This window comes from Aedes albopictus, chromosome 3 (genome assembly GCF_035046485.1).
Source record: "Aedes albopictus strain Foshan chromosome 3, AalbF5, whole genome shotgun sequence".
Taxonomy (NCBI): Eukaryota; Metazoa; Arthropoda; class Insecta; order Diptera; family Culicidae; genus Aedes; species Aedes albopictus.
The window spans coordinates 1,357,033-1,384,501 of NC_085138.1; the positions used below are offsets into that span (position 1 = coordinate 1,357,033).

The 27,469-nt window shown below is 41.1% G+C and overlaps 2 protein-coding genes across 8 annotated transcripts in view; both read right to left on the bottom strand.

Annotated features, from left to right (window-relative positions):
- Nucleotides 1-6,631, bottom strand: part of LOC115262210 (transcriptional regulator ATRX homolog) — a 41,845-nt gene extending 35,214 nt beyond the window's left edge. Inside the window, exon 1 of the mRNA XM_029864551.2 lies at nt 6,126-6,631. The gene's annotated coding sequence lies outside the window, so the exon portion shown is untranslated. The remainder of the gene's footprint in view (nt 1-6,125) is intronic.
- A 12,998-nt stretch (nt 6,632-19,629) lies between these two features.
- The window catches only part of LOC109398246 (DNA-binding protein Ewg), a 28,265-nt gene continuing 20,425 nt past the window's right edge, over nt 19,630-27,469 (bottom strand). For 5 of the 7 annotated variants that reach the window (XM_019670571.3, XM_019670570.3, XM_019670567.3 and 2 more), the window contains 2 exons: nt 23,610-23,748; nt 21,494-23,539 (listed from right to left, as the gene is read on the bottom strand). In XM_019670571.3, the coding sequence (XP_019526116.3) occupies nt 22,677-23,539; nt 23,610-23,748 (1,002 nt within the window). In that variant the 3' untranslated portion in view covers nt 21,494-22,676. Of the gene's footprint in view, nt 21,240-21,355; nt 21,368-21,493; nt 23,540-23,609; nt 23,749-27,469 lie in introns of those variants that run through there. The other 2 variants (XM_019670572.3, XM_019670573.3) reach the window with 2 other exon arrangements.

Sequence of the window (27,469 nt, forward strand, 5' to 3'; positions counted from 1 at the left end):
CTGAAAGTTTGGGAACCTATGGTCTATGGCTCACCTATTTAGCGCCACCCAGCAGGGACTTGATATATTACGCGGAACATTACTCTCTTCATTCTGATAGCGGCTATGTAACCCATTGGATTAAAACCTCCATCAAACATGAAGCAGCGATTAATCGGAGACTGAAGACTCTATACCAAAAGTGAGGTCAGTTTTTCTCGTTTGTCAGAGACGATTGATACGTATTAAGACAAACTTTCCACTGCATCTGCCAGCAATAATCGGTGATCGATCAACATTTCGAGTACCCCAATTTACACAAGAATACCAAGGATCACCGCTCATGCTTTATAATACAGTTGGGAAAACTAGAACAACACCTGGCCACAATGATGCATAAAGCACTAAAGCGGACCGGAAGTGTAGGTGAGCCAGCCCTACCAATCAAAGCTATCTGCGGCTTTGCGACAGTAAATTAGTTCGACCGCGAGTCAACCGTGTCGCTGCTGTCGGTAAAATGCGTTCGCCAGTTTAGCGCTTGAGTAGGTCATATTCTTAATATGTTATATTTGCTAGAGCCCTAGAGGAATCCCAGAAGGAATTTGCCGAATTCTACGTTCTGGAAAAGTTTCAAGTGATTGTATAGAAAAATTACCACGAGATGTAAACTGTACATCAAAGGCAAAAAAAAACGTCGCAATCAAATTTCATAGTAAACTGCAAAAATGTTAATTCAGGAATGTGTTTTCTAGTGAAACCTTAGATATTCATATTGAAATTTTGTAAAATATGGAAAAATATTGTTTTTGTCGCGTTTGCGTTTTCGTCATCTGGAAATTAAAGACCGTGTTCCCAAAACCGAAACATACCTATGTACATGTTACACAGTGATACAGGTATTCTTCGATATAACGTACCCTCGATATAGCGTACCCTCGATATAGCGAATTCAATATAACGTACATTTTGCTTCGATATAACGTACAACATTGAAAATTTCTATTTTTCCCAGGAATAACCCTTAGATAAACTACGAATTAGCGCAATATAAGGAAAAATTAAGTGTACGTTATATCGAAGCAAAATGTACGTTATAAACGAAATGACTTTTTCGTGAAAACTCAAATTTTTCATTATTGGTTTAGTGAATTTCACCGAAATTATTATTTGGGATAAATTTCACGTCGAATACATCAATACTAGCATAAAAAATATTAAATTTTTCTCTGCTTCGATATAACGTACACTTCGATATTTATTTATTTATTTATTTATATAACGAATACTTGCTAAGTAAGGTACAACCTTTTAAATTTTAGCAATCGGAATTCAACATTATTCATAAATTATTATTTTTAACTTAACTATACAAACTAATTCCTTCTACTGAAATTGTGTGTGCACTGCCTGCGGAACTCTTTAATACTGGTACAAGATTTTACGTCAGGTGGAAGTTGATTCCAACTTACAATACTCCGAACGAAGAATGACGCCCCATAATGCGATGTGCTGTATTGCGGAATAACAAAGTTTTGTACGCGAGCACTTTGGAATGCTTGTAGTTTGTCAAAAAGAAAACGAGGTGCCTTTGTGGTTATTATTTTGTATAACGTTGTACATGATCGCACATTAAGGAAATCATAAAAACCGCATCCAAGCAGTTCAGATTGGAGGTGAGTAACGCTTGAAAATGATGTTAAATCATAGATCCAACGCACACAGCAATTTAAAACTACCCTAAGTCTTTCAAGAGATCATGCAGAAGCATTTAGAAATAATACTAAACCATAAGTAAAATGAGGTAGTAATGAGGCTTTGAACAAACGTAATTTCACTTGATTAGTCAGCATGCTCCCAGTTTGTTTGAGGTGTCGTAGGCCACCAAAAATTTTACCACATACAGCATCTATATGAGCATCCCACTCTAAATCACTCTGAAAGATGATACCAAGGTTCGAAACCCTATTTACGCATTCAATTTTTTTTGGTTATATAAAATAATGTCAGGAAGAATACTAGACGTGTTACGGGATCGTGAAATAAACATTATTTTTGTTTTGGATGAATTAATTGGAAGAAGGTTGTTGTTTGACCATGATAAAACACGTGACAAGTCGGCATTAACAAGTTGAGCTAGCTGCGATTTAGAGTGATTTGTAGAGCAAATATAAATTTGCACATCATCAGCAAACATGTGTATACTACAGTGCCTCAGTATTGACGCAAATCATTAATAAATAATGAAAATAACAGAGGGCCCAATACCGATCCCTGTGGGACTCCCGATGTAATACCGACAGTATCGGATAATTGACCATTTGCTTCAACTACTTGTGAGCGGAGCGTTAAATACGATCGTATAAGGCCTACTGCATCACTTGAAAAGTTATAAAGGGTAGATAACTTACGCAATAACCGGTAATGCGACACCCTGTCAAAAGCCTTAGAAAAGTCTATAAGAAGCAGAAAAGCTATACCCCTTTTATCGATTACTTCATGAATGTCATCATGCACTTTTAAAAGTGCAGAGGAGGTGTTGTGGCCTGATCTGAATCCAGATTGAAAGGGATGTAAGAGATTAAAAGTCGAAAGAAATTCCTGTATTTGGGTCTTCAAAATTTTCTCTAAGGCTTTTGACAAGGCGCACAAAATACTGATTGGTCGTAAATTCTGCATGTCATTTTTCCGAGGTTTCTTCCTAATCGGCAAAATTTTAGAGAGTTTCCAGGCGGCAGGGTATTTACCAGTTGCGATTACTGTGTTGAATACGTGGGTCATTGGACTGATGATATAGGGTAAAACGAGTTTCACAAACTTGGGAGGAATTCCGTCAAGTCCAATAGCATTAGATTTAATAGAGTTAATTGCTTTAGAGACCTCATACTCATTGGTTAAAGTGAATTTGAAACCATTCTCATTTGGTAGCACTATTGATGGCAGATATTGGTCCACGGTGAAGTTAGAACTAAAGAAGTTGTTGATTTCATCACATGAATTCGAGAATTGTATAGGTGAAGAATTGTTTGTAACATTTATTTCTTTCAGCCTTTTCCATAAAATCTTAGTCGAATTAGCCGAATTTGCTATGTGGGAAACATAATTGGATTTAGCTTCTTTGATCATATTGGTTACACGATTTCGCAGTCTTCTATACAAATAATGATCATCTTGGGTTCTACTTCTTATCCATGAACGATAAGCTAGGTCACGCTCCACCATAGCTAAGGATATCGAATTATTGAACCATGGATTACAATTTTTAAATTTACGCATGCGGATTGGAACGAAAGTTTCATAGGTTTCGAGAATAAATTGGTTCAGAATATTCAAAGCTATGTCAGAATCATTTATCGCATAGAAGATAGACCAGTCAGTATTATTCAAAGCATTGTGTAGAGCAGTTTTGTCAATCCGAGAATAATTACGAATAAGGATGAGAATATAATGTCATGATATGAGAAACCAGGTGCAGCCACTTGATTGAAGTTCAATATAAAATCAGAATCATTTACTAAGAGCAGATCTATCAAAGAACTGCTATCTGAGGAACAATGAGTGGGTTCAGATCCAATACAAGTAAAGCCTAAATTTTCAACAACACCGCGCAACCTATTAGATTTGTTATCAAACTTCAACAAATCTGTGTCAAAGTCACCAATGAGAACGCATTTTCCATATGATATTGACAGATTAGTGAGTTTCTCAAATAAGAATTCTGCACAGTCATTCCTTGGAGGGTTGTAAATTAGTCCAAGTAAAAATGTCTCATTGTAGGCTACTACTTCAAGAAACATATATTCAGTTATGTTGACGTCGTCTATACTGTAAGGCAGCTCCGTCGATGACAATATTTTACAAGAAATGTCATTTTTGTTATAGATACACAAACCACCTCCCCGACTGTAGATGCGATCGTTTCTTATTAGATTATATCCTTCAATAGCAATAGCATCATCAGAAATTTTATCTGATAACCACGTTTCAGTCAGACAAACTAAATCTACTTTACTGTTATAAAAACATTGCTTGAATTCATTAAACTTGGCAAACTGGCGAGCACAGATACTCTGTATATTCATATGGCAAATATTCAATGTGTCAGAACGCAAAGCCGCATTTATGACAGCACGAGGTATATGAGATATGGTACTGTTCGTTCGGGTATTGCTGGTCAACGTTTCAACCGACATCGATTACAAAAAACGAATTCGAGAACCTTAGGCAATACACACCCACACCCAATAGAAGGAACCTATTTACTAAAACGAACTCCGAGTGATGAGTTTTCATCTGGAAGAACACTTTTCAAGTTTCATTTACATTGCGATTCATATTCAAATTCAGTTCGTATTGATTCGTTAGGGGGCTATTAACGGCTAAAAAGTCTTTCATAGACCATTCAAAGCAAGAAAGGTAAAAAAAACAACAACAACAACAAACGGCAGAACAGCAACCAACAGCAGCAATAACATCAGGATCAGCAACAGCAACCAACAGGGTCCAATCAACAGTCATCCGGGGCAGCATCGAACGATAACTTTTAGGAAGGAAGAAAACATGGATAGTTATAAGGAAAGGATTCATGGACCATATTGAAAGGAAAAAAGAAAAACTTCTTGGACAGGTGTCATGTTCTAACTTTCAGGAGAGGATGGAAGCAAGGAACATCCTAAGGAACGGATACAAGGAATAACTTGAAAGAAAACAGAAAAAAATAGGAAAGGTTTTATTCAGCTAGTTGATCCTCAGCAAAAATTGGCCTTGGAGCAGCATCCGGTTTAGTTTTGATGAAAACGGTACCATTCCTCGTATAGACGGAGATCAATTTTCCAGCTTTCTTTAATTTCACAGCAAGCGCCTTAATCCTACGGGCCTCCTCAGTAAGGTTCTCGTTGATAAAAAAATCCGTTTATCCACATCAAATCCCAGGTGAGTCAGCGAAAGGTTTCGAGTTGCCAAATACCGGCTGTAGAAATCGTCCCTTGCCAGCTTAAATGCAAATTGCAAAATTATTGGAGGGGTAAATCCTGCAGCAATTGGAGCTCTTGCCAAACGTTTGGCGTAGATGAGTGGAACACAGTCGTTGTCGAAACCAAGAACATTGGCAATAACGTAACATTGATATAACGTATACCGCATTTAGTTCACTACTGGACTGCGAACTGCGACTTTATAAGTGCGAAAACGTAAATAAAAGTGCGCGATTGCATCAAATCAGGTTGATGTCTTCGGCGCACTATTTCTTCAATCTATGGAGAACAAGTGCTCTGAAGACACCGAGTTGATTTGATGCAATCGCGCACTTTTATTAGCGTTTTCGCACTCGTGAAAACTAGTGCGATAGTCCAGTGGTGAACTAAATGCGCTATACAAAGAGAAAACTTTTTTGTACGTTATATCGAAGAGTACCTGTATATGATACTAGCAAGGAAAGCAGACTTCCATGCGTATCATTGGATGGAATAGAACACCGAGAAAAGTCTTTCGTTTTTAATATAATCAACCAACATAAAAAAGGAGTCTCCAGTTAGCCTAATGGTTAAGGCTATGATGGATCGCCAATCCAGAGACGGCGGGTTCGATTCCCGTTCCGGTCGGGAACTTTCCCCGACTGCCCTGGGCATAGTGTATCATTATACTTGCCACACAATGTACACATTCATGCAATGGCAGGCAAAGAAAGCCCTCCAATTAATAACTGTGGAAGTGCTTAAAGAACACTAAGTTGAAGTGAGGCAGGCCAAGTCCCAATGAGGACGTAGAACCATTAAGAAAAAGAAGAGGTAATCTTCTCATGCGAATTTCTCCATGTTTACGTTTTGCAGAGAGGCACCTTTAAATGTTACGCTAAAATAGTTAAATTCTTAACGCGTTAACAATTACTATCAATGAAATAAAATGTATTGCTTTCAGAAGTAACATAATTATCGTAAGTATTTGAAAACTAAAGCAAAAACAATGGCATCATCAGAAGTGAAAGTGTTGCAGACAAAAAAAAATGAGAAAATGAACCATTTTTCATACCGTCACCCTAGTGTTGCCCCTTAATCGCCCTAGCCAAAGATCGAGTAAATTTTCAAACACCATCAACATGAAAAGTTTCCAAACAGAAGTAGGCTATGCCTTCCGCCACCCATCCTACTCACCTGAAAAAAACGGAAGATGGAGGGGAGGGGGATCGCAAAACTGCTTCTTCAGCTACCACCCCCAAAAATCCCTGCTGCCGCAAAACTATTCCGAAACGACGGAAGTGTAACTACCGTTTTGCACTGGGGACGCTTTCAATCGCACACCAGAAAATTCACCAACTCCAGTGGATATTTTCCGCAAAATTTGCACTCTAGCACGAAACAATCAGAAAATCACTATGCACACACGTCGTAAATCGCCTTTCGCAAAGGGAAGAGGCCCTTGATGGGAAGCTACGACGACTTTCTTCCACGACTTTCAACACCGATCTTCCGGACGAGCGAGCCACTTCCAGGACCGTTCCACACCGAGTGCAGTCGTAATGGCGGAGGTTCCGCACTTTTTTGCTGGTTCTCGGTTTATAGCTAGAGATATTTCGGATTTAATTCCGATCGGAGGCAGAAAGAAGCAAGTCTGGCGAGAGTTTTTCTAAATACAATCTGACAGCTTGAAAAAAGCGGCGTTCGACCCGCGCCAGTGCAGCCAGACTTGTTTTTGTTGGAGGAAAAACTGGAAGTTTGAATGGAACGAATAAAAACAGGGTAAAAACCTGATGGAACTAATGAAAACCTGATTCTTTCATAAATTATAAGAAGCCTATAGAAACAGCTACACATTACAAATCACAAGAAGCATATTTTTCAACAGTCAGACATAAAACATCCCTTTACAAATTTTACTACAAAGAAGCTGAAACATCTGTTCGGCAACCGTGTAAAGTGGGTTCGTCGTAATTTACCGAACAAGTTTTTACTCTTCCCACAATTTATTTACGGCGGCACCATGCACTTTAAATTTGAAACATTATAAATGAAAACAAAACTAGAATGATTTTGGAATTAGGGCAAACGATCGGTTTCTCCAATAGAGGTATTGTGCATCCTATACCTTAATCACTCAGATCCTGCTGATCTGAGTCAGCCGCCATAAGATTGCGCCCGTTTGATTTGTACACGGCGGCTGACAGCTCCACCCGGCGGCTGCAAAACAATTTTAGCCAAGGTGCACACCGTGTACAAATCATACGTGCGCGGTCTGGCGCGATCTGAGGCTGCGCGTTTCGAACGCAGCTTGCCGAGAATCTAAGATAAGCGCGACAATAATAAACTATAGAGGAAGAATGTCGCTGGCGTCGCTGCCGAAACATCTCTTGCTGGCGGAGATAGGCCGGGCTATAAGTGTCAAAGCGAAAAAGTATGCAGTTTGACAGATAGATACCCGACATGTTTGCGAGCGAGAACAAAGGGAGCAGCAGCGACATTCGTCCTCTATAGTTTATTAACTCTATTGTTTCTCCTCATCGCCTCTCCCCATTAAACATTTTCTCGATGCACCGACGCTTATGGGACATTTTTATGAATCTCAAGGGCTGAAAGTCTCTTAAATATTATGAAACACATGTGATACAGGAATAACTGTACAATGGGGCACGTACGGTCTAGTACTAGATTTGTAGTAATGAGCAGAATTTTTGTATGGTGAGAAGGCCAATTCTCCGTTTCTGCAATGAAATGGTGAAAAGGATCGCCTCCATGATTTGTTTATAACCAGAGGATCGCCTCTTGGTTATATCTGAGGATCACTTCCAGGATTTCATTTTTGTTAGAGTACAATAGATCATAGGAACCTTTGATTATTCGATGTATGACTTTTAGAAAATAAATTAGATCATTCCTTTGTCAACCACCAACCAGTAAAGGTGTCTCAAGTTTTCACTCTGTTAAAAGGTTGTGGGCCCAGTGAACCCAAACCGAGAAGATTCTGGAAGCCGATTGAAAAAATCCGCCACGATGGGAGACGACGAGAAGTTCCTCAAGATCAAGCCTTTCGACGGGACGGGTTTCAACAACTGGCGGTTCAGGATGCTGGCATTCCTGGAACAGCTGGAAATCGCGCACTGTGTCGAAGAGGAAGCGGAAGAGGAAATTTTCTGGGAAATCCTGGAAACGGATTCGGCGGCTGTCAAGAAAGAAAAAGAGGAGAAGAAAGCGTGCCGGAAGAGGCAGGACAACAAGTGTCGCTCGGTCCTGATCGGTGCGGTAGCGGATAGTCACCTGGAATACATTAAAGACAAGAGGAGTCCGAAGGAAATCTGGGACGGACTGCATGAAGTTTTCGAGCGGAAGAGCTTGACGAACCGGTTCATGCTGAAACGGAAGCTGCTGGAGATGAAGCACGACGAGCGTTCAAGTCTGGAATCCCACTTTCTTCGTTTCGACCAGTTGGTACGAGAACTGAAGTCAACCGGTGCGAAAATGGACGAGCAGGACATCGTGTGCCACCTGATGCTGACCATGCCGTCGTCGTATGAGTCGGTGAACACGGCAATGGAGGCGGTTTCGGAGAAATTGACCCTGGAATTCGTGAAGGGAAAGTACCTGGACGTCGAATCGAAGCGCAAGGGAAGAAGCTCAACGAATCAAGAACCGGAAGACGTCGCGTTTGCTGGTAAGTCCGGTGGAAAGTGTCGACTGAAGTGCTTCGGCTGCGGAAAATTTGGCCTCAAACGAGCCGAATGCCCGGAATCTGGACTGCGTCAAGAGCAGGTCCGGAACCACGAGAGGAAGAAGCCTACAAAAGTCGGCGCTGGCGCTGCTGCGAAAACTGTGTCGTTTGTTGCCGGTTCTGGGGCAATCTCGGATGAAGAATCGCGGCGCTGGTACCTGGATAGCGGGGCGTCCGACCACATGGCCAATCAACGGGAGCTGTTTGAAAATCTGGAAGTGCTAGAAGAGCCTGTATGGATAGCAACAGCGAAGAAAGGTGTCAAACTGGTCGCTAGGCAACGTAGCGAAATCAACGTGTACTCGATTGTCGACCGCAAGCAGATCCGCATCCGCATGGAGAATGTGCTCTATTTCCCGGAGCTGACGCTGAATCTGATGTCTCTGCGCCGGCTGGAATAAAGGTAATTTTCCACAAAGGGAAGGTTGTCGTTCAGGACGAAGACGAGGATGTTGTAGCAACCGGCAAGCAAGTTGGTGTTCTGTACGCGATGGATTTCCATTACCTAGCAACGCCAAAACATGCCATGGTAACGGGAAAAATAATCAAGGAAATGGAGTTGTGGCATCAACGATTTGGTCACCTTGGCAGCGGAAACCTGATGAAGCTCATCGACAAGAAAATGGTGGATGGACTGGATCTGGACAGCAGCGTGAAACCTGGATGCTCGCCACCAGTGGTGTGTGAGCCGTGCCTGGCTGGCAAACAAACACGAGATCCGTTTGTCAGTCGTGATGCGAAGCGGACAACCCGTCCGTTGGAGCTAGTCCATAGCGACGTCTGTGGTCCCATCTCGCCTGTGTCCTGGGACGGATACCGGTATTTCATCACCTTCACGGATGACTACACCCACCTGACGGTCGTCTATTTGATGAGGTCGAAAGATGAAGCGCTGGAGTGTTTGAAGACGTACGAGGCCATGGCGACAGCACATTTCCAAACCAGGATGTCTCGTCTTCGCTGCGATAATGGAGGCGAATACAGCGGTAAGCTAGTGAAAACGTTCTGTCGGCAAAAAGGTATCCGGTTGGAGATGACGGTTCCGTACACACCGGAACAAAATGGCTTGAGCGAACGGATGAATCGAACCATCGTCGAGAAGGTACGGGCCATGCTGGCTGGAAGCAAAGTTTCGAAGCGCTTGTGGGGCGAAGCTGTATATGCGGCGGTGTACCTAATCAACCGTAGCCCGACCGTTGCTGTGGATAGAAACCGCACTCCGTACGAAGTCTGGAATGGAAGAAAGCCAAACGTGAGTAATCTTCGAGTTTTTGGGTCAGAATGTTTCGTCCACATCCCGAAAAAAAAGCGGAAGAAGCTGGACACGAAATCCGAGAAGGCGACGTTCGTCGGATACGCACCAAACGGGTACCGTATTTGGAATGGAAAGAAGGTCTTCGTTGCTCGTGACATCGTGTTCAACGAATGCAAGATGAGTCCGGCTCCACTGGACGATAGCAAAAATGACGAAGAGCAGCTGATCGTGATTCAAGACTGTGTGCACCGACCGGCTCGTGTCGCAGAAGAGGACGTAAATGAGCCAGTGATCCATGACGAGCCTGAAGCTATCGCTGAAGATGACCTGGATGATACGTTGATGGACGAAGCTGCTGGAGGCGATCTGGATGAAACTGAGGTGCGTAGAAGCTGTAGAAATCGTGCACCTCCTATCTGGCATGAGGTGAGGACTACAACATTTCGGCTTTCGCGCTGAACGCCGAAGAGTATGTGGACAACATTCCAAGCGATATGGAAGAATTGAAGAAGCGCGATGACTGGCCCCTATGGAAGGACGCAATCGAAGCTGAAATGGCATCCCTGGAAAAGAACCACACGTGGGTACTGACCAAGCTGCCCGCTGGGAGACGGCCTGTAGGCAACAAATGGGTGTTCACTATCAAGCGTGACGGTGAAGGTAAGATCGATCGTTACAAAGCCCGACTAGTTGCGAAGGGTTTTACGCAAACAAAAGGTTTCGACTACTCGGAGACGTATTCGCCAGTGGCAAAGATGACGACTTTGAGGATTCTGCTAGCATTGGCAAACCAGCGGGACCTGTACGTGCATCAAATGGACGTGAAAACCGCGTTCTTGAATGGCGAATTGACGGAAGAAATTTTCATGCGGCAACCAGCAGGCTTTGAGGCGGGAAACGATCTGGTCTGCAAGCTCAACAAGGCGATTTATGGACTGAAGCAGGCATCCCGGAGTTGGAACATGCGGTTCCATAGTTTCATCACCAGCATCGGATTCAAGCGTAGTCAGCACGACCACTGTCTGTATCACTGGTCGGAAGGAGAGGTGACCATTTACCTCGTTATATATGTTGACAACATCCTGATTGCTGGGAACTCGATTGCGGCGATCAACGGATTGAAGAAAAGATTGTCCCGAGAGTTCGAGATGAAGGATCTGGATGACGTGAAATGTTTCCTTGGACTGAACATCAACCGGAATAGAACGAAGGGCGTTATGACGGTTGATCAGAAGCAGTACGTGATGAAGATTCTGCAGCGGTTCGGGATGGCAGATTGTCGACCTTCTGCTATACCGATGGATCCTCATCTGAAGCTACTCAAGTGTGAAGATCCGAAACGGTTCACGAAGAAGCCGTACAAGGAGCTGATCGGTTGCTTGATGTACCTGATGGTAACGTCGAGGCCGGACATCTGTGCAGCGGTAAGCTACTTCGCGAGTTTCCAGTGTAGCGCGACGGACGAACATTGGACAAACCTGAAGAGGATACTGATGTACCTGCGAGCTACTGCCGATTATCACTTGGCTTTCCGGCGATCGACGGATTCGGAAACACTCTCCGTGTTTGCCGATGCGGACTGGGGCAATAATCCAAATGACCGGCGATCCGTCTCTGGGTACGTAGTGAAGCTACATGGCGCAACGATTTCGTGGGCAACCAGGAAGCAGACGTCGGTGGCATTGTCGACCACTGAAGCGGAGTTCATGGCTCTTTGTCATGCTAGCTGCGAAGCGATGTGGGTGGTGAACCTCTTGAAGATGCTCGACGTGTCAGTTGCCTTACCGGTGACTGTATATGAAGACAATCAGCCGTGCATAGCCATCTGTGAAGAACCAAGAAAGCATAGAAGAATGAAGCACATTGATATACAGTACTTTTTCCTGCGAGACCTGATCCAACAGAAGCAGATCAAACTTCAGTACCAGCCAACCGAGGTTCAAATAGCGGACTTGATGACGAAAGGCCTTGCTGCTCCACGATTTGGAAAACTTCGGACGATGCTGGGATTGATCAATTGAGGCGGGATGTTAGAGTACAATAGATCATAGGAACCTTTGATTATTCGATGTATGACTTTTAGAAAATAAATTAGATCATTCCTTTGTCAACCACCAACCAGTAAAGGTGTCTCAAGTTTTCACTCTGTTAAAAATTTTAACCAGAGGATCGTCTCTAGATTATACCCGAGGACCGCCTCCAGGATTTTGTAATAACCAAAGGATTGCCTCTTGGTGATACCTGAGGATCGCCTCCAGGTTTTATCTGCAACCTGAGGATCGCCTTCGGGTGGTTTGACATCCTATCATTCATATCCCGAGCCCTACCTTTATCTCAGGAATCGCCCTAGATTCTTAGACTTTTCTTTGCAAGCCGAGGATCGCCAACTATGTGTCATATTAATCATTCACATTATTTTTCTACTCTCAATATAAATTCAATCAATCATTAATTTCTACATTAAATTTAAAATTTCTGTTTCTTTTCTTGATTTATGGATTCAACTATCTTTCTCGAAATGTTCGTTTTAGACAATCACAGGAAAGCTCCCAGGAATCACCTGTCTCACAATAACTGAGGGCCACTCTGATCCTATTAGATTATAATATTAGATTATAAATAAGTAAATAGGTTCTACATTATATATTTGTAAATACATGAATAAAAGTATACTGTATATCCTTTCCCTTTCTGGCACATAGCGTTCACTTTTTTAGTAATTTTTCAATACTGCCACAGATACTTGGAATTTTGTATCCCAAAATTTACATACTATTCATTTATCGCATGACAAATAGAAGAACACTGGCTGGGCTTGATATCACATATAGGGTTTGAAGGTTTCACGAATATTTACTTATACTATGACCATGCTTTCCTCACTGCATAGATCGGTGCTCTGATCAGAAAGCACACTTGCTACCATTGTATTGTTGACTGCACCCCAAATTGGACTGACACAATAGTGTGCACACACCTTCAAAGTGTAATTGGGTTTTTAAATTAAGAAAAGTGTATTGATTTTTTGATTTTATACGAAAGAGCACCTTTTTCTGAAGCACAATGATTTTTTTCAGATTTTTAGAACTTCATTTTGGTACTTAAAATCGATTTCGTAGAGATTTATCGAAATCACCTTTTGACAGCTGGCCAACTGCTTGACAGCTCCGCCCAGTACAAAATGCGACGAGGGGTGATTCGACAAATCGCTCCCATACAAACTTCAAACTGATTTTTAAATAGGTTCCCGGGCACCAAAATGTTTGAAAATTTGGATTTCGGCGCAATTTTGCATGCAGATTCTGAATATGGAATTATCTCAACACCGTTAAAGAAGCCAGCGCAACGAATCCATTTATTTTCCATGCTCTGTCGCAACGAACTCAATATGCAATTCATTTTTGACCAATAATATTTTTCCAAACCATTGTGCGGCGCTAACAGTTGTAAAAAGAAGTATTGTGCGCAAACCCCAAAATTTTATTCCCACCTTTGGGTTTCCGCGCCGAAGACCCAGCGCCAGATTCGGCGACACAGAGACATGACAGCAGTCGCCGGACAGTTGGCAATCCTGATATTTGACGGCGGTCGCCCGTTAGTTATAGGAGTGGATTGTTGTCATTCAAATAGAGCTTTTCGCTGAAAATGCATGTGTGTTGAGTTATTGTTGACAGACTTTTAGCTGTGTTAGTGTGAAATTTAGCGATTTGCTGTATCGCGTAAGCCTTCGCTGGATGAAAACGTCATGTTGCTCAGCAAAGCAACGAAAATTTTCAGTGAAAAAAGCAATACTGCGCGTTTCGCCGTAAATCCTCCCGCAAATTTGATCACAATCGTAAATAGATGTGCGCTTTGACTTAAAATCGATTTGGTGTCTTCTACAATAAGTTCGCAAATTACCCCAGGAATAACGCACATATGACACCAAAAGGGTTTCTTGCAGTCGCGAACGTCTATTTACCATTGCGATTGAATTTGCGGACTAATTTTTCCCGCAAAGCAGGATAAGAAGAAGACATGTAAACATCGTGGCTGTCAGTGAGCTGTCTCCTCTCTCTCACTGCCGTAATTCTGCAAAGTGACGTAAGCGCCATTCAAAATGTCGATATTTCTTGGTATATTATATAAAATATCTGGTGTAAATATAACACTATGATAGGCTTGCTGTATTAGAATGCAAGATCTAATCGTAATCTATCCACTATGGAAAGAAGCTTAGAGGATGAGCAAGAGTTTTATGCATAATAACCAAAAAATGGGCCAAAACTATCAATGTCGCTTACGTCACTTTGCAGAATTACGGCAGCTCAGGTTACAGCATCTCAAAGTTGGTCATTTTTGGTATGGAAACCGACGTTTGTCCGATCAATTATGCACCACAGTGTAATTTGTAGACGGCGCCCGCGCCTTGTCCAAACATTGCCTTGGGTTCCGAGAATTTCAATACAAACTTCTCCAGGAATTCTCAATCAGACAGATCTAATGAATTTCTACCAAAAATGACCAAGTATGTATGTATGTAGTATTGCAACTGTTGGGATAGAAGAACCCATCTACAAGGATGTTATAGTTACTTCTCACCACACTCCGGCTGGCAATCCACTCCGTCGCACAGTTTCAACTTCAATGATGCCCTGATGCACCGATGCACCCTCCCAACCCCAAATAGTTATATAGTCAATAATATAATTTACTATGATGAAATATAATATTGAAATATAGCTACCAAAAATGACCAAGTTTACATAAATTTCAATAAAATTTCCTCAATATTCTTAAAAGTTACTTGAAATGGAATTGTAAAACTCTGATCACAGAAAAACAGACGTAACACTCTTCAAAACGGCTTGACACATGCATTTAAAGATCATTTCATTTGATTTGCGCAATCGTTCCACCAGATGCGCTACACGAAAAGAAAAATCCTTATTGGTTGTATAAGAAAATGTTATACATTTTCGCCATTTCGTTTTCCTCATAAAGCTCATCTGTGAGTGTAATATGAGGCATAACACACAATTGATAAAATGTATAAGTGTAACTTATGAATTTAATTTGCTATTTCCAATAACTGGTATTAGGAATGTTATGTTATGTATGGGTCAAATCTAATGAATTTTATTACCGTATATTTTGATGGTATCCTTGTTATTTTTTTTCTTTTTTGAGCAAAAATGGAAATTATATAAACTTCGACTCAGACGCTCATCAGACATAATTGTTTTATTGTATAAATCATTTATTTATTAATTTGAATCACTGCAACGGACCTGTATCGGTTACGCTGCTCTCAAAATAACTTTTCGAAGCTGCTCCTCATTGGCCCGCACAACCGTTCACGTTCGCTGAAAGGTGGATCGTTGGATTGAACTCCTCCCAAGATCCCGCCCGAGATCTTCCGAGCAACATCTCCAGAGCTGCTGCGTGTTTAGCTGTAATTTGTCACTATGTACTTCCGGAACCGAGGATCTTGAATAAACGCTCCGGACAGAGCTTTCCGATGGCATCCTGGAGACTTTCTTGGGATCTCGATTGAGACCGTTTTCCAGGTAGGGTGGTCATGGCTCCAAGGGTACTCTATGGAAGAGAAACTTTATGTAAGCTCCTGCATACATTTTAACTTATTTATGGTTTAATACCTACCGTAATCCGCAAGCGCTTAAAGCTCAGAATTACACAAAAACGGCAAAAAAACACTTCTTCGGTGCCGAAACCACACGAGAGCAACAATGGCTTCTTACGTTGAACACGATGGCGCCGTTTGTTTGTAGTGGAGTGAATTTTCAAAGCAATACCTTAACAAATATATTTGTTTAAACTAATACTTTTTCGCCATAACACAAAACTTATACATGGTATAAGAAAATGTTTTAGCTTTCAATAGGTTGATGTTATAGAAGCAATTAGGACGCATCTAATAAAAAAGATAAATCAATCTTTATAAATAATATAATTAAATTTCTTTTCGTGTAGTGTTCGATCGCTTTGACGTTTGCCAGTGTACACGTTGCTGAATGATGCAAACGAAAATTACAGGCAATTTGTGTAGCAGTGTGCGTGTCAGCAAAACGTCAAATCGAAATCCATCATGGCTGACAGTGTCGTGCGCGGTTCTACCAACAGGTAGCAGTGTGCTCATGAAAATGGCACCGGGCAAAAGTTCTTGATGAATTTTCTTTAAGAGTTACGACTGTTTGTCTGTGCTCTGATACCATCATAACTTGTGATAAAAAAATCCTATTCTGCGATCCTACTAAGTTTATCTCAGAATTTCGTTGATAATTTTTCGGGAGATCAATCATAAAGTCTTCTGGTACTTCGTCAGGAAAAGTACGAATAAAGTTTCACTGGTCGAATAAAGTTTCACTCTTGGTTCCACTAATTATTTTCTCCGTTCTATATGTTATATTTGGAGCTTGTAAAAATTTGTTCCTGGGATTGTTTTGAAGAACATGTAAAATCGTATTAAAAATCGGGGAATGTTATTTTTGTAAACAGTGTACACCGCTGTGACATTTGAACACTGTCGACAAGTGTCGAATAAGCGGGGTACGAATTAAAAAGTGTCGTATTAAAACGTGTCGAACCAGCGGGGTAATACGGTATTTAGATACCCTGTTTGGAATTCCCACAAACGATCAGTTCCTCAGATAAACAACATGAGCAAACCTTAGAGAAAATTTTGAAGAGCCTCCTAGGAATTCTAAAAGTAATAATATTCTGAAAGAATCTTTGGCGGCATTTCAAGAGGAATGGTGAATCCTTGGAGGAACTTCTGGAGGATACTTAGAAACATTTCTTAGGGATTGCTTGGTAATAAATTGATAAACAATTCCAGAGGAAAATTTTTGGAGAAGTCTTTTCAAAAATTTCTAGACAATCGTCAGAGGAGTTTCTCGCTAACATTTCTGAAGAACTTCTCGACAGAATTTCCTTAGATTTCCTTAGAATTCTTAGATGAACTCCTGAAGGAGAAATTCTCACAGCCATCCCCGGAAAAAATCTCAAGTCATATCTAAAGGATCATTCGGAAACAAAAATATGGAGGATTTTTTCTAACAATTTCTGGGGGAGGCCTTAGAAGATTTCTCAAAGGCTTTTTGATGATTTTGGAAAATATTCCGTTAACTCTCAGAATAATTTCACGTAAGAATCTCCGGTGAGATTTCAGATTAAATATTACCACTACAAAGAATTCTTGAATCCTTCATGAGGCATTCTCTAAGAAACGAATGTAGACAATTTTGTGAAAATTCTGTGGCAATTCTTCGGAAAAATTTCTGTATCATCTCGGAATTCCTGCTAAAATTTCTAAAGTTACTTCTGGACCAGGATCTGATTTTGGATGTAAACATGTGACGTCGTTCTAATCGTTTTTCACGTTGATCAAATTGGTGTGGAGTACTAGATCATCTCAAATCGTTCGAACTACGTCATCAAAAAACTGTCAGATTTCGGGAATATATCACCTTCTGTACACCGTGACCTACACTTTGTACCATTACATTACAGAAACGAAGAATTCACCTTCTCACCATAGAAAAATTCAGCTCATTACTACAATTCTAGTACTACACCGAATGTGTCCTATTGCAGGAATAATCTATATACCTATATAAAAATAATTTGAACTGAACTGATCGGCGTGAAATATTGGGGCCGGGGAAGGTTCTTAGCATAGTGTGAGAACCATCCTCACACTGGAAAGGGGGGCTCCCATACTGATGAATATGTGGGGCATTTCTCTACGGAGCTGTACGTCAAAAAACGCAGTAGGCAGGCAGTACGACGTTTGCCGGATCAGCTTGTTTTAAAATGGAAATCAGGAAGTTTTTTCTTTTTATCATTTCGCAGGTCCCGTCCGGCATCGCCGGTGACATTGATTTGTCCAGCTTGATGCTTGTGTCCGCCGGTGAAGAGACTGGGTTGCAATTCGCCAAGTTGAACCGTAATAACTCGCTGTCGATGTAGTGTTCCTGATCTAACTACAGCTTCCGCTCGTGTATAACTCAATCCCAGGCAAAAGATCGCTTCGCCGAGGTCCTTCATTTTGAAGCGTTTGGGGAGGAACGACGTCGCGACGTGCCTTCACGGCCAAGCGGGCCTTGTACCACTCGATCTCACCAGTAGTTATCGTTTCCTTCTAAGACGCATTGCCTTCGCTTGAAAGACTGGTTAGCTCCCACGTTTAGTTCTCCTGTCTAAACGAATCGAGGTCAGCTTTCGTAACAAGCTAATTTTCTAAGGCGGGCCGTTGCCTTGGAAAGCATTCCGCAGCTGCTTCCACACTTCCTGGACATCCTGCACCAGGCTGTAGTTCGTCGTCTCCATGCTCAAGCAAAATCCTGGCCAACGCTCGCAAACTAACCTCCTCGTCAATTTACTGTCCTGTCGGGACGGCCGATAACGCGCACCACGTGAATGAGCGTCATGTTCGTCGCGTACGCCCACGTGCAGTAGTTTTCGCGTCCCTTCAGCTTCTCGATGGTTGGGTCCATTCTGCTGATGACGGCTCATCGCGAATTTTTTTTATCTTTTCAACTTTTCTTCAAGCTGTGGCCAGCCTCGCGCTCATAACCTTTTGCAGAGTAAAAGAAAACGACCGGTTTGGTTCTTTAACTTGGAACTAATGAGACAAATATTATTTTAATTTAACCGCCTACTGTGACACGAGCTGCTGCACTCGAGAACGGGTTATGGTTGCATTTACTATTCTTCAGGGTCAATTTAAATACACAACGCCACTAAATTTGTACAGACTGAGATTTGTTTTAACTCAACAGATTATTTTTTTAACCCTTCAGGACGCGCGCTGTTGTAAAAAGTATAACACTACCAAAAACTCTCGCTTATCGTATACAGTGCGAGCGCGGTGCAGTTTCGGTTGCTTGATGGCGCGCGTCCTGAAAGGATAAAATCTACCATGGACCCGATTCACAATTAAAACAAAATTTTTTGTTGGCAACCGGATTCGAACCAAGAAATAATAGAAAGGTGTTGAACAGAAGGGGATAGTCGCTTGGAACAGTGTCAAGAAGCCTTGTAGCCTTGAAGCCTTGTTTGTGGAGCCTCGTAGCCGTGCGGTTAGGGTCACCAAGCTTCTAATCGTACCATGCTATGGGGTGAGGGTTCGATTCCCGCTCCGGGCGATGAAACTTTTCGTGAGAATAGATTCTTCTCCGTATCCACTGGTGCCATGCTCCGTGTGTCCCTTGTCTAGTGTTTAAGTTTCATTCAGTCTGTGCAGCCTCTGGCTGAAGACGGTGTCCGCGTTTTTAGAAGTGCCCAGCACTTCAGCTGTCTTTCACGCTGTGTGGGCAGCCAATTAAACGCCCCATAATAAATTAAGAAGTTTCCATAAATAATTTGTAAATTGCCTGCAATGAAAATTGGAAGCAATAATAAACTATAAAAGATACACAAACAAATAAAAAAATTCATACATAAATCAAAACTTCCCATAAGTAATTGATTTTCGAGCAATAAAAAATGCCAGAATGTCCAGAATTCCAACAACAAATTTCGAACATACTACATCATAGAACCAAAACGCGTGACAGTTTTGAGAACGTAGCCGCTCTCGCGCACAGCCTTCTACGATCCCCGTCTTAGTAAATCCATATAAAAAAAAAATACTGATTCCACATTTAGAATTTTGGATTCTGTGATATCAACTATTATAAAGTGTAACTCAACAACAGTCGACTTTTTCCGCATATCATGTTTTATTTGTCTGATGAATTCGGTGTTATTTTACATTGATGAATTATCTGCACATGGATTATTACAGCGACAAAAATAGTTTGCTTTCTTTTGTTACTTGTTATTAAATCTGTTCCATCTGTTTGGAATATTCATACGCACCTTGTTTGCGCGCTCGAGAGTGATCGTGGGTGGGCACGTAAACTTTGAACCCCACTGTACACTGAATTTGGGTTCTTTTTTTTAACGTTAGTTGCGTGATTCTACGTAAGGAACAATCTGTTTTATTGTTTGGGAATAAAAAAATGAATTCTTTCTCTCGGGTGTACGAAATTTTACAAGCTGATTGCTCAATACCTTTTTTTCTATTGATTATTTCTTCTCCGATAAATAGTAATAATAAATACATTTCACGTAAAATTTGCTCAATACATCTTTTCGAAATAAATAAATAATTTAGTCAATAAATACGGTTTGATAAAATAAAATAAATAATCAATCATCGAAGCAGGCGGGAACAAAAGAGATAAAACAAATGATGCGAACAGAAGCTATAGTACATTCCGTTAATCACAGTTTCTCGTTTTGGAGTGTTTTATAGTTGTCAATGTCTAACCCCTCAGGATGGATCAGTCTTTTCCTCTAGTGTTGTGTTATTCTTTTGGATTGGCTTTCGTTATTTTTTTTTGCAGAGACTGGAGTTGCTACAAGGACATTCATTTTGCGATAGTTTTTTTTGTTTTTTTTTTGAATGGGTGCACGGCATTTCGAGGGATTAGTTAATAGGGGGTTTGGAACCAAATCTGAGATCTTAGAAAGTGTTTTAAAATAAATAACTTATACGATAATGTTGCACGCGATGTCAATTGACTAGTAAAATATAGAAAGTTCTTATACTTAGCTGAAGCATTGTCAGTCAATAGTACATAAGCTAACAACAAGAAGACGAAACTACTTTGCAGAATGGGACTAAGGTCGAGACAAGATTAGCTTATCAACCATTTCCTGTTGTGATTCACACGAACTTTTCACAGCAATCCTGAAATTATCCTAAACAAATGGAGAAATATATCGAATTTCTATTTACAAGGGCTGCTTTGTCGGCGGGAAAATAGTTCATTGATCCAACGCCGACGCCGACTAGATTGAATGAACGATGATTGTGTTGAACCATGATTTAAATTCTCGATAGTTTCTCTTAGGTTAGGATTGGAGTATTTAGAAAATTTGACTTATTTACATTTTAAGAGTTTTAACAAAATTTCCGGAATCTAAAACTTTGACTAGAGATGTTCCTCCAGAGTGTGGAAAATAGAATTTTCCACGTTTTGACTAGATTAAGGGTTTGGTTTTGGGTTTAAAATAACGCAACAGGAGATATGATGGTGGCTCAAGGGGATGATCATTCCGTTAAATTTTAGTGTTCGATGGAAATTGTGGCATCGTCTTTCACTTCACCGATGGCGGCCATTGCTTTAGTCAGAACGGAGGCGTCTTTTAAGCTTAACACCTGTAGTACTTGCGGTTCCGAACCGGGTGGACCTTGGATCATCATCTGGTGCATTCCAGGGCCTACTGTTATTGTCTCCATGGTTTCGCCGTTTTCAACCTGGGTAGAAATACGAAAATGAGGCGTTTGTTGAGTTAAAAATCCATTTATAAAGTACGGAAAATACAGTTCAGAAAATAGCTACTTCAAAACTTTTACAAGTAAAATCTACTCACTAGATCACACATCTGGAAAGAGATAATGAGATTACAATTAGCAAATGGTTTACGATCTTTACACGCAATAGTACTTGAGTCTACTTTGCTCGTTCAGGAATACCAACCAAAAAATACCACTAAATAAAACACAGGAAATAAAAAGTTGCGCTCTTTATTGCAATACAAATTTAAAGTATGATTTTTTGTTCCATTGTGAACAACTTACAAATTACCGAATGACTAAACAAACACACGAAATCATATCATTAAAGATGGGAAATAAATAATGCAAAGCACGAACACTAAACAAAAATGGCACAAAACTAAATATGAAAACATACATTTGGAACTTAAACTCAATATGGTCTACGACTTAAAACTAGGTTCGTGTAATGGCACGAAACGCAATGACTACTAGCATAAATAAATGGTTTTCATAAGGAATAAATTGTCTATTTATAGTAAAACAATTCGCTTCGTAAAAAATCAAATTGCACGATTTGGTGTTGATTTTGTGACCCTCCTGTTGTGTGTCATTCTGCTCAATAAATAGGGGTTTAATCAGAGCTTACGTTCACGCACTCAATGAACGCGCAACAATCATCTAAAGCTAACGACTAAAATGTAACGTTGTATAGGTTGCAATCAGTCTACCAAGAAAAGGGTGAATGGCACCTTAGCAACAGGCTAGGCCGACTAGATTGTCATTTTGATTGTTGTTAACAATTCAACGCCAACTGCGTTCGAATACAAAATGAATGGTCGCTTCATTTCGATAACTTGTTTTTTACTTGTTTGGTGATTCTTTTTTGGCACATTTCATTGACTATTTGATATTTTTGTACCGTCATTGAAGAGTTTGGAAGCAGAACTTGTTTTATTGGAGTAAGTTTACGCATGCAGACCTGTCAATTTCTTCAAAATATTCATTAACTAAATACGAGAAAAAAATGAAGAGGAAATCTACACTCAAAAACTCAACCTATTTCTACTAAAAATATGCTTGAAACAATGTAACCAAAGGTAACATAATTTAAAACGTTGCGTCATAAGTCCTTGAAATTATAGTACGTTCTAGTCAAGGTCTTTGACCGTTTCAAACAGTGCACACTTGTTCTATTCTGTCACAAGATACGACTCTTAACAGCGACATGACCCTCACTAAGTTGATTTGTGTAGAGACTCGGTAAATTTTTGAGATTCGGTCGCTGAAACACACATACGAATCAACGCAGCCATCGGAGAATCGGCCAAATAAAACATTACCAAACCCAATTGGTCAAACTTGGACTTGCGTAAATACTAATCAGAAATTGTCCAATCTTCCATGTTAAGTAAACTAGATTCTGGTAATGGTAATCTCGTCGGTTTCATAAACATTTTCCTCTTCCTCGTCCATCTCGCTCCCATGCTCCGGACTGGCTTCCTCCATTTTGATCGAACTGGGCACAGTAGGCGAGCAGTTATCGTCTTGTTGCGTCGTCGGCAGCGCTTGCTGAGGTGACTGCTGACTCCTCAGCTGTGCCGCTTCGCGTTCTTGCTTCACCAGCTGGATTTGCTTTTCGATGACCGCCGAGAGGTCTACATCCTTGTTCAGGATGGCCCCGTTCAGTTGGATGACGATACCCTGAGACAGGGCAGAAACCGTTGGGGTTGGAGTGGCAGAGGAAGTGGATTTTTGGCTCGGTTCTTCCGACTCGCCGGTCGCTTCTTTCGAGAGACTAATTTTAATGTTGTTATTGAGGGCGTTTTGGATGTTATTATTATTGTTATTTGCTATCACATTGATTTTCTTACTTTGGTTTGCTAGCATTTGATTGATTTGGTCAATTTGGTTTCGACGGGTTATGCTGGCGGCAGCATTAGCTACGCTAACGTTAGCAATACTCGAATCGCTCCGAGGCCTCTTGAGGTGATTGATATTGAAAGTACCGTTGCTCTGAAGGAGACTATTGTAGGTTAGGTTACTGACATTGGCATTATTACTACTGCTGGTTGAAATGGTCACGTTTTGCGTGGGTACAGTCGTCCGGTTGTTAAGATTCACTGTCTGGCTTTGGTTATGTACCTGCATGGGCGTTATGCACACCGTTTCGTTTCCGTTCGGTAACTGCTGGATGTTGGCGACCATGGTCTGATACATCTGGGTTGACACTGGAACTGTTATCATTCCACTTACCGGGAATCCGGAGTATGAATACTCTGAAACGAGAATGGAAAGTTCCAACATGAAAGGCGCATTTGGGTAAACAATGCAGACAGAGTAACGTACCTTGACCATCTTCACCGGTGATGATTAGCTGCCCATCCTGTCCAAGGGTGGCTTCGGTCAGATCCACCGACATGCTTTCACCTTGTCCATCGGAAATAGTCTGGATCGTGTGTACTCCGGTATCGTTTTGGGCTTGTAGCTGTAAATTGCGAACAAATGGTTAGATTGCGAAAAAAAATCGACGTGTTCATTGGGAATGGAGCCCTCGACTCCCAATCCGCTAGACAGGAACTTCTTATTCCTCTCTAAGCTACGGAGCCACTTCAACATTTCAGTCGCCTGTTACTCCCTCCCTACGCCGACAGGCAATCAAAATTTCAATTTGTCCATCGAACACGCATTTCCATTGCGCTTGTGGAAGTCCAAGTAGGCTTAGATCAGATCAATAACAAGAAATTGACATTTTTCAAAGTTGTTCCTTATAATAAGTTCTTCTTCTTCAACATAAAAAACCGTGGTGGTTCATATTATCAAAGACTTCGAAAGCTAGATTTTTATATTTGTAGGAAAAACTATATGCCTTCTCCGGCAACGCTGTAATTATTGTAATTTTATGTGGTTTTTGTGCCATGGTAGTTTTATAATAACATATTCAACAGTCGGCAACTACTCACGGCACATCAAGCAATCTATAGTAGGCGTCACCAATCACAGTGACCAGTAGCGGAGCCAGGATTCTGATAATGGGGGGGGGGGGCAGCGATTATTTGGCGTATCCAGTGTTATAGTAATTTGGCGGCAAGCAGGGATGGGAACACTCACTTTCAAAGAGTTACACTCACTTGCTATTTTCTCAGCTCAGAAGCGTGCAGTCAATAAATGATGTATGGACGACTTTTGCCTTGTGGTTTTGTCTAAAACTTTGCCGAATAGAGAAGAGGTCGCACACGCATACCGAAGTCGTGAGGGAGCTGCAAAGACAACTCTCCACGGGGTGAATGTAAATTACACTCACCTCGTGGAGAGTCGCTTTCACATCTCTGTCACGACTTTGGGACTCGTGTGCGACTTCTACTCTATTCGGCAAAATTTTAGACAAAACCACAAGGAAAAAGTCGTCCATACATCGTTTCTTGATTGCACGCTTCTGAGCTGAGAAAATAGCAAGTGAGTGTATGTAACGAACGCGAATCAATCAATTTGCATTTCAAACTCAAGTTGTCATTTTCCTTAAGTTATGCAGCGCACCGCATGGCATATTGTTAGTTGCAATATGCGCATAGTTGATAATTCTCTGCTACCCAAGACAATTACGTCATAAACTAATCTTCTACGAAGGACCAAGAAAGAGACCCATAAATTGTAATGAAAATAGTGACGCACCGATAGTGGCGGCGATAACAAAGTAGAGATAATAAGAAAGGGACCCAAAAGATAATGAGTCAAATCAGGTAGAATGTATTGTACATTCATTCATATATATAAGGCTTAGCATTAGTAATAAAGTTAGTTCTAGACCACAGTTCTACAGTGTATGTTTTCTACATCCGAAAACCGTAAAGCTCCGGCGTCACATTTTGGTGAACTACCAGAGAGGAAAGTACTCGCGACGTTGTGTTGAAATTGTGCAGTGATACCGGCGCGCGGAGATCAACTAGAATAAGTGGAAAGGACTCCGACAATATAAAAAGTTGTCGTAATAAATAGCTACAGTGATTGATTTTGTAACGTGGTTTACTGTCGCCAGGAGTGCAGTCTGAGTGTTGTGCATTGTCACAAAATTTAACTGTTACAAATCTTGAGCCAATAGTGGCAAACATTCGAAAGTTGTGAATAGATATTCACGAATCGTGTCTAAAATACCTTGTGTGTTGAATATTAAAACCCAGAGTGGTAATTCAAGTGAAACTAGGACATTGGACATTTTTGAAAATAGTGAAACTGCAGTGTGTGAATTAACAAAAAGGTTTGGAAATACCTTTAGAAGCTGTCATCAGAAGTGAACGCGCAGATCCGGCAAAAGGAAACAGAGAAGCAAAGTAGCAGCAAACAACCAGGTGAGAGTAAAGTGAACATTTGCGATGGCAAAATCAAAAGCTATGTTCCAATTCGTGGAAAATAAGAACGGAAACTGCCGTTTATGCAAGGAAGCTGACACCAAGGATAATATGGTGTCTTGTGACGATTGTGATAGGTGGTTCCACCTTAGTTGTGTGCACCTTAAGCATACGCCGTCACAAGAAGAGCGATTCCTTTGCGCCAAATGCGAATATCTGGAAATCGAACGAGCGACATTATTGGACGTAAAAGTGAAGTTTGATTTAGCGAACCAGCTAAATGAATCGCTGAAAATTCAACAAGATGTGGCAAACAGACGTCAGTCTGAAGGTTCTTTAAATGCGACGAGGCAAACATTAATCAAGCTTCCAAAATTTAGTGGAGAGGCTCGTGAATGGCCGAAATTCAAAAGCATTTTTAAGGACACATCTGCCGAAGGTAGATTTACCAATCTCGAAAATTTATCAAGATTGGAAGAAGCTCTGTATGGCCAAGCTGCCAAGAGCGTGTCAAATTTGATGATAGGGGCTGCTAATGTTCCTAGAATAATGCAACGGCTTGAAGAAATTTATGGGAGACCGGAGGCTATTTATCAGCAATTATTGAACGAGCTGATAAAAACATTGAATCAACCCAAACTCCATACTATCGATATTGCTAACGCATTGGACGATTTGGTTGTGACAATGGAAACATTGGCCAAGCCAGAATTCCTTCATGATTATCGGTTAATTACTGACATAGTATCAAAGCTACCATTTAGTATGCAGATAACATGGACAGAAGCGCTTCAAAGAAATGTCAGTCAGCCAACTCTCCATGATTTGAATAAGTGGCTGCAAACTCACGCAACGACATTACGGAGATTAGCACCACCTACAAGAAAGGAACAAAAGCCCAGAATCAATATTCATAACAATCCTTCAAAAATGCAGTGCAACATTTGTAAGCATGAGCATCAAACGTTCAAGTGCAACATATTGAAAAACCTCAATGTTGAGCAAAGGCAACAACGAATTCAACAATTGAAACTGTGTTTTTCTTGCCTGAACAAAGGACACGGTAGTAAGTTTTGCAGAAGCAAGCGAGAATGCAAAATAGACGGTTGCAAGGGAATGCACAATCGTTTATTGCATAAAGCAGCCGTCGAGAAACCCAAGGAAAATCAAAATCTGGAGAAGGACAAAACTAACAATAATCATCATGGAAGTCGAAAATCAACGGTATATTATCAAATAGTACCAGTAACGTTGCAGAATGGAAACCTCTCTTTGGAAACATTCGCTTTCCTTGATCCCGGCTCGTCATTAAGCCTTTTGGATCAATCGGTAGCGGATAAACTTGGGCTCCATGGACGGTCAGAACCACTGGAATTAACCTGGACGCAGAACGTTTCAAAGGAATCACCTAGCCGAAGAGTACAGCTGTGGATACGCGGACATGGAGGAAAAACTTATTCAATGAAGGATGTCAGGACCATCGAGGACATTGAACTTCCAACGCAAACATTGGATATTAAACACATGAAGAAGGAGTTCACTTATTTAGCTGATGTTCCAGTTCAGGGATACGTCAACGCCAAGCCCACGATTTTAATTGGTATGGAGCACGCTCATTTGTTGTTGACGACCGACAGAAGGATAAGTGACGAGAACTCGCCGATGGCAGCGCGTACCAAACTAGGATGGTTGATTTTCGGTAAGGTATATAGAGGTGAGCCTTCATATTCTTTTTGCATTAGAGAGCATGAAAGTACAGATTTAAGAGCAATTTTTGAAAATTATTGTTCTACTGAAAACTTTGGAGTCAACGTCGTTAATAAATTACCAAAATCAGCAGAAGTAGAAAGAGCTGAATCAATT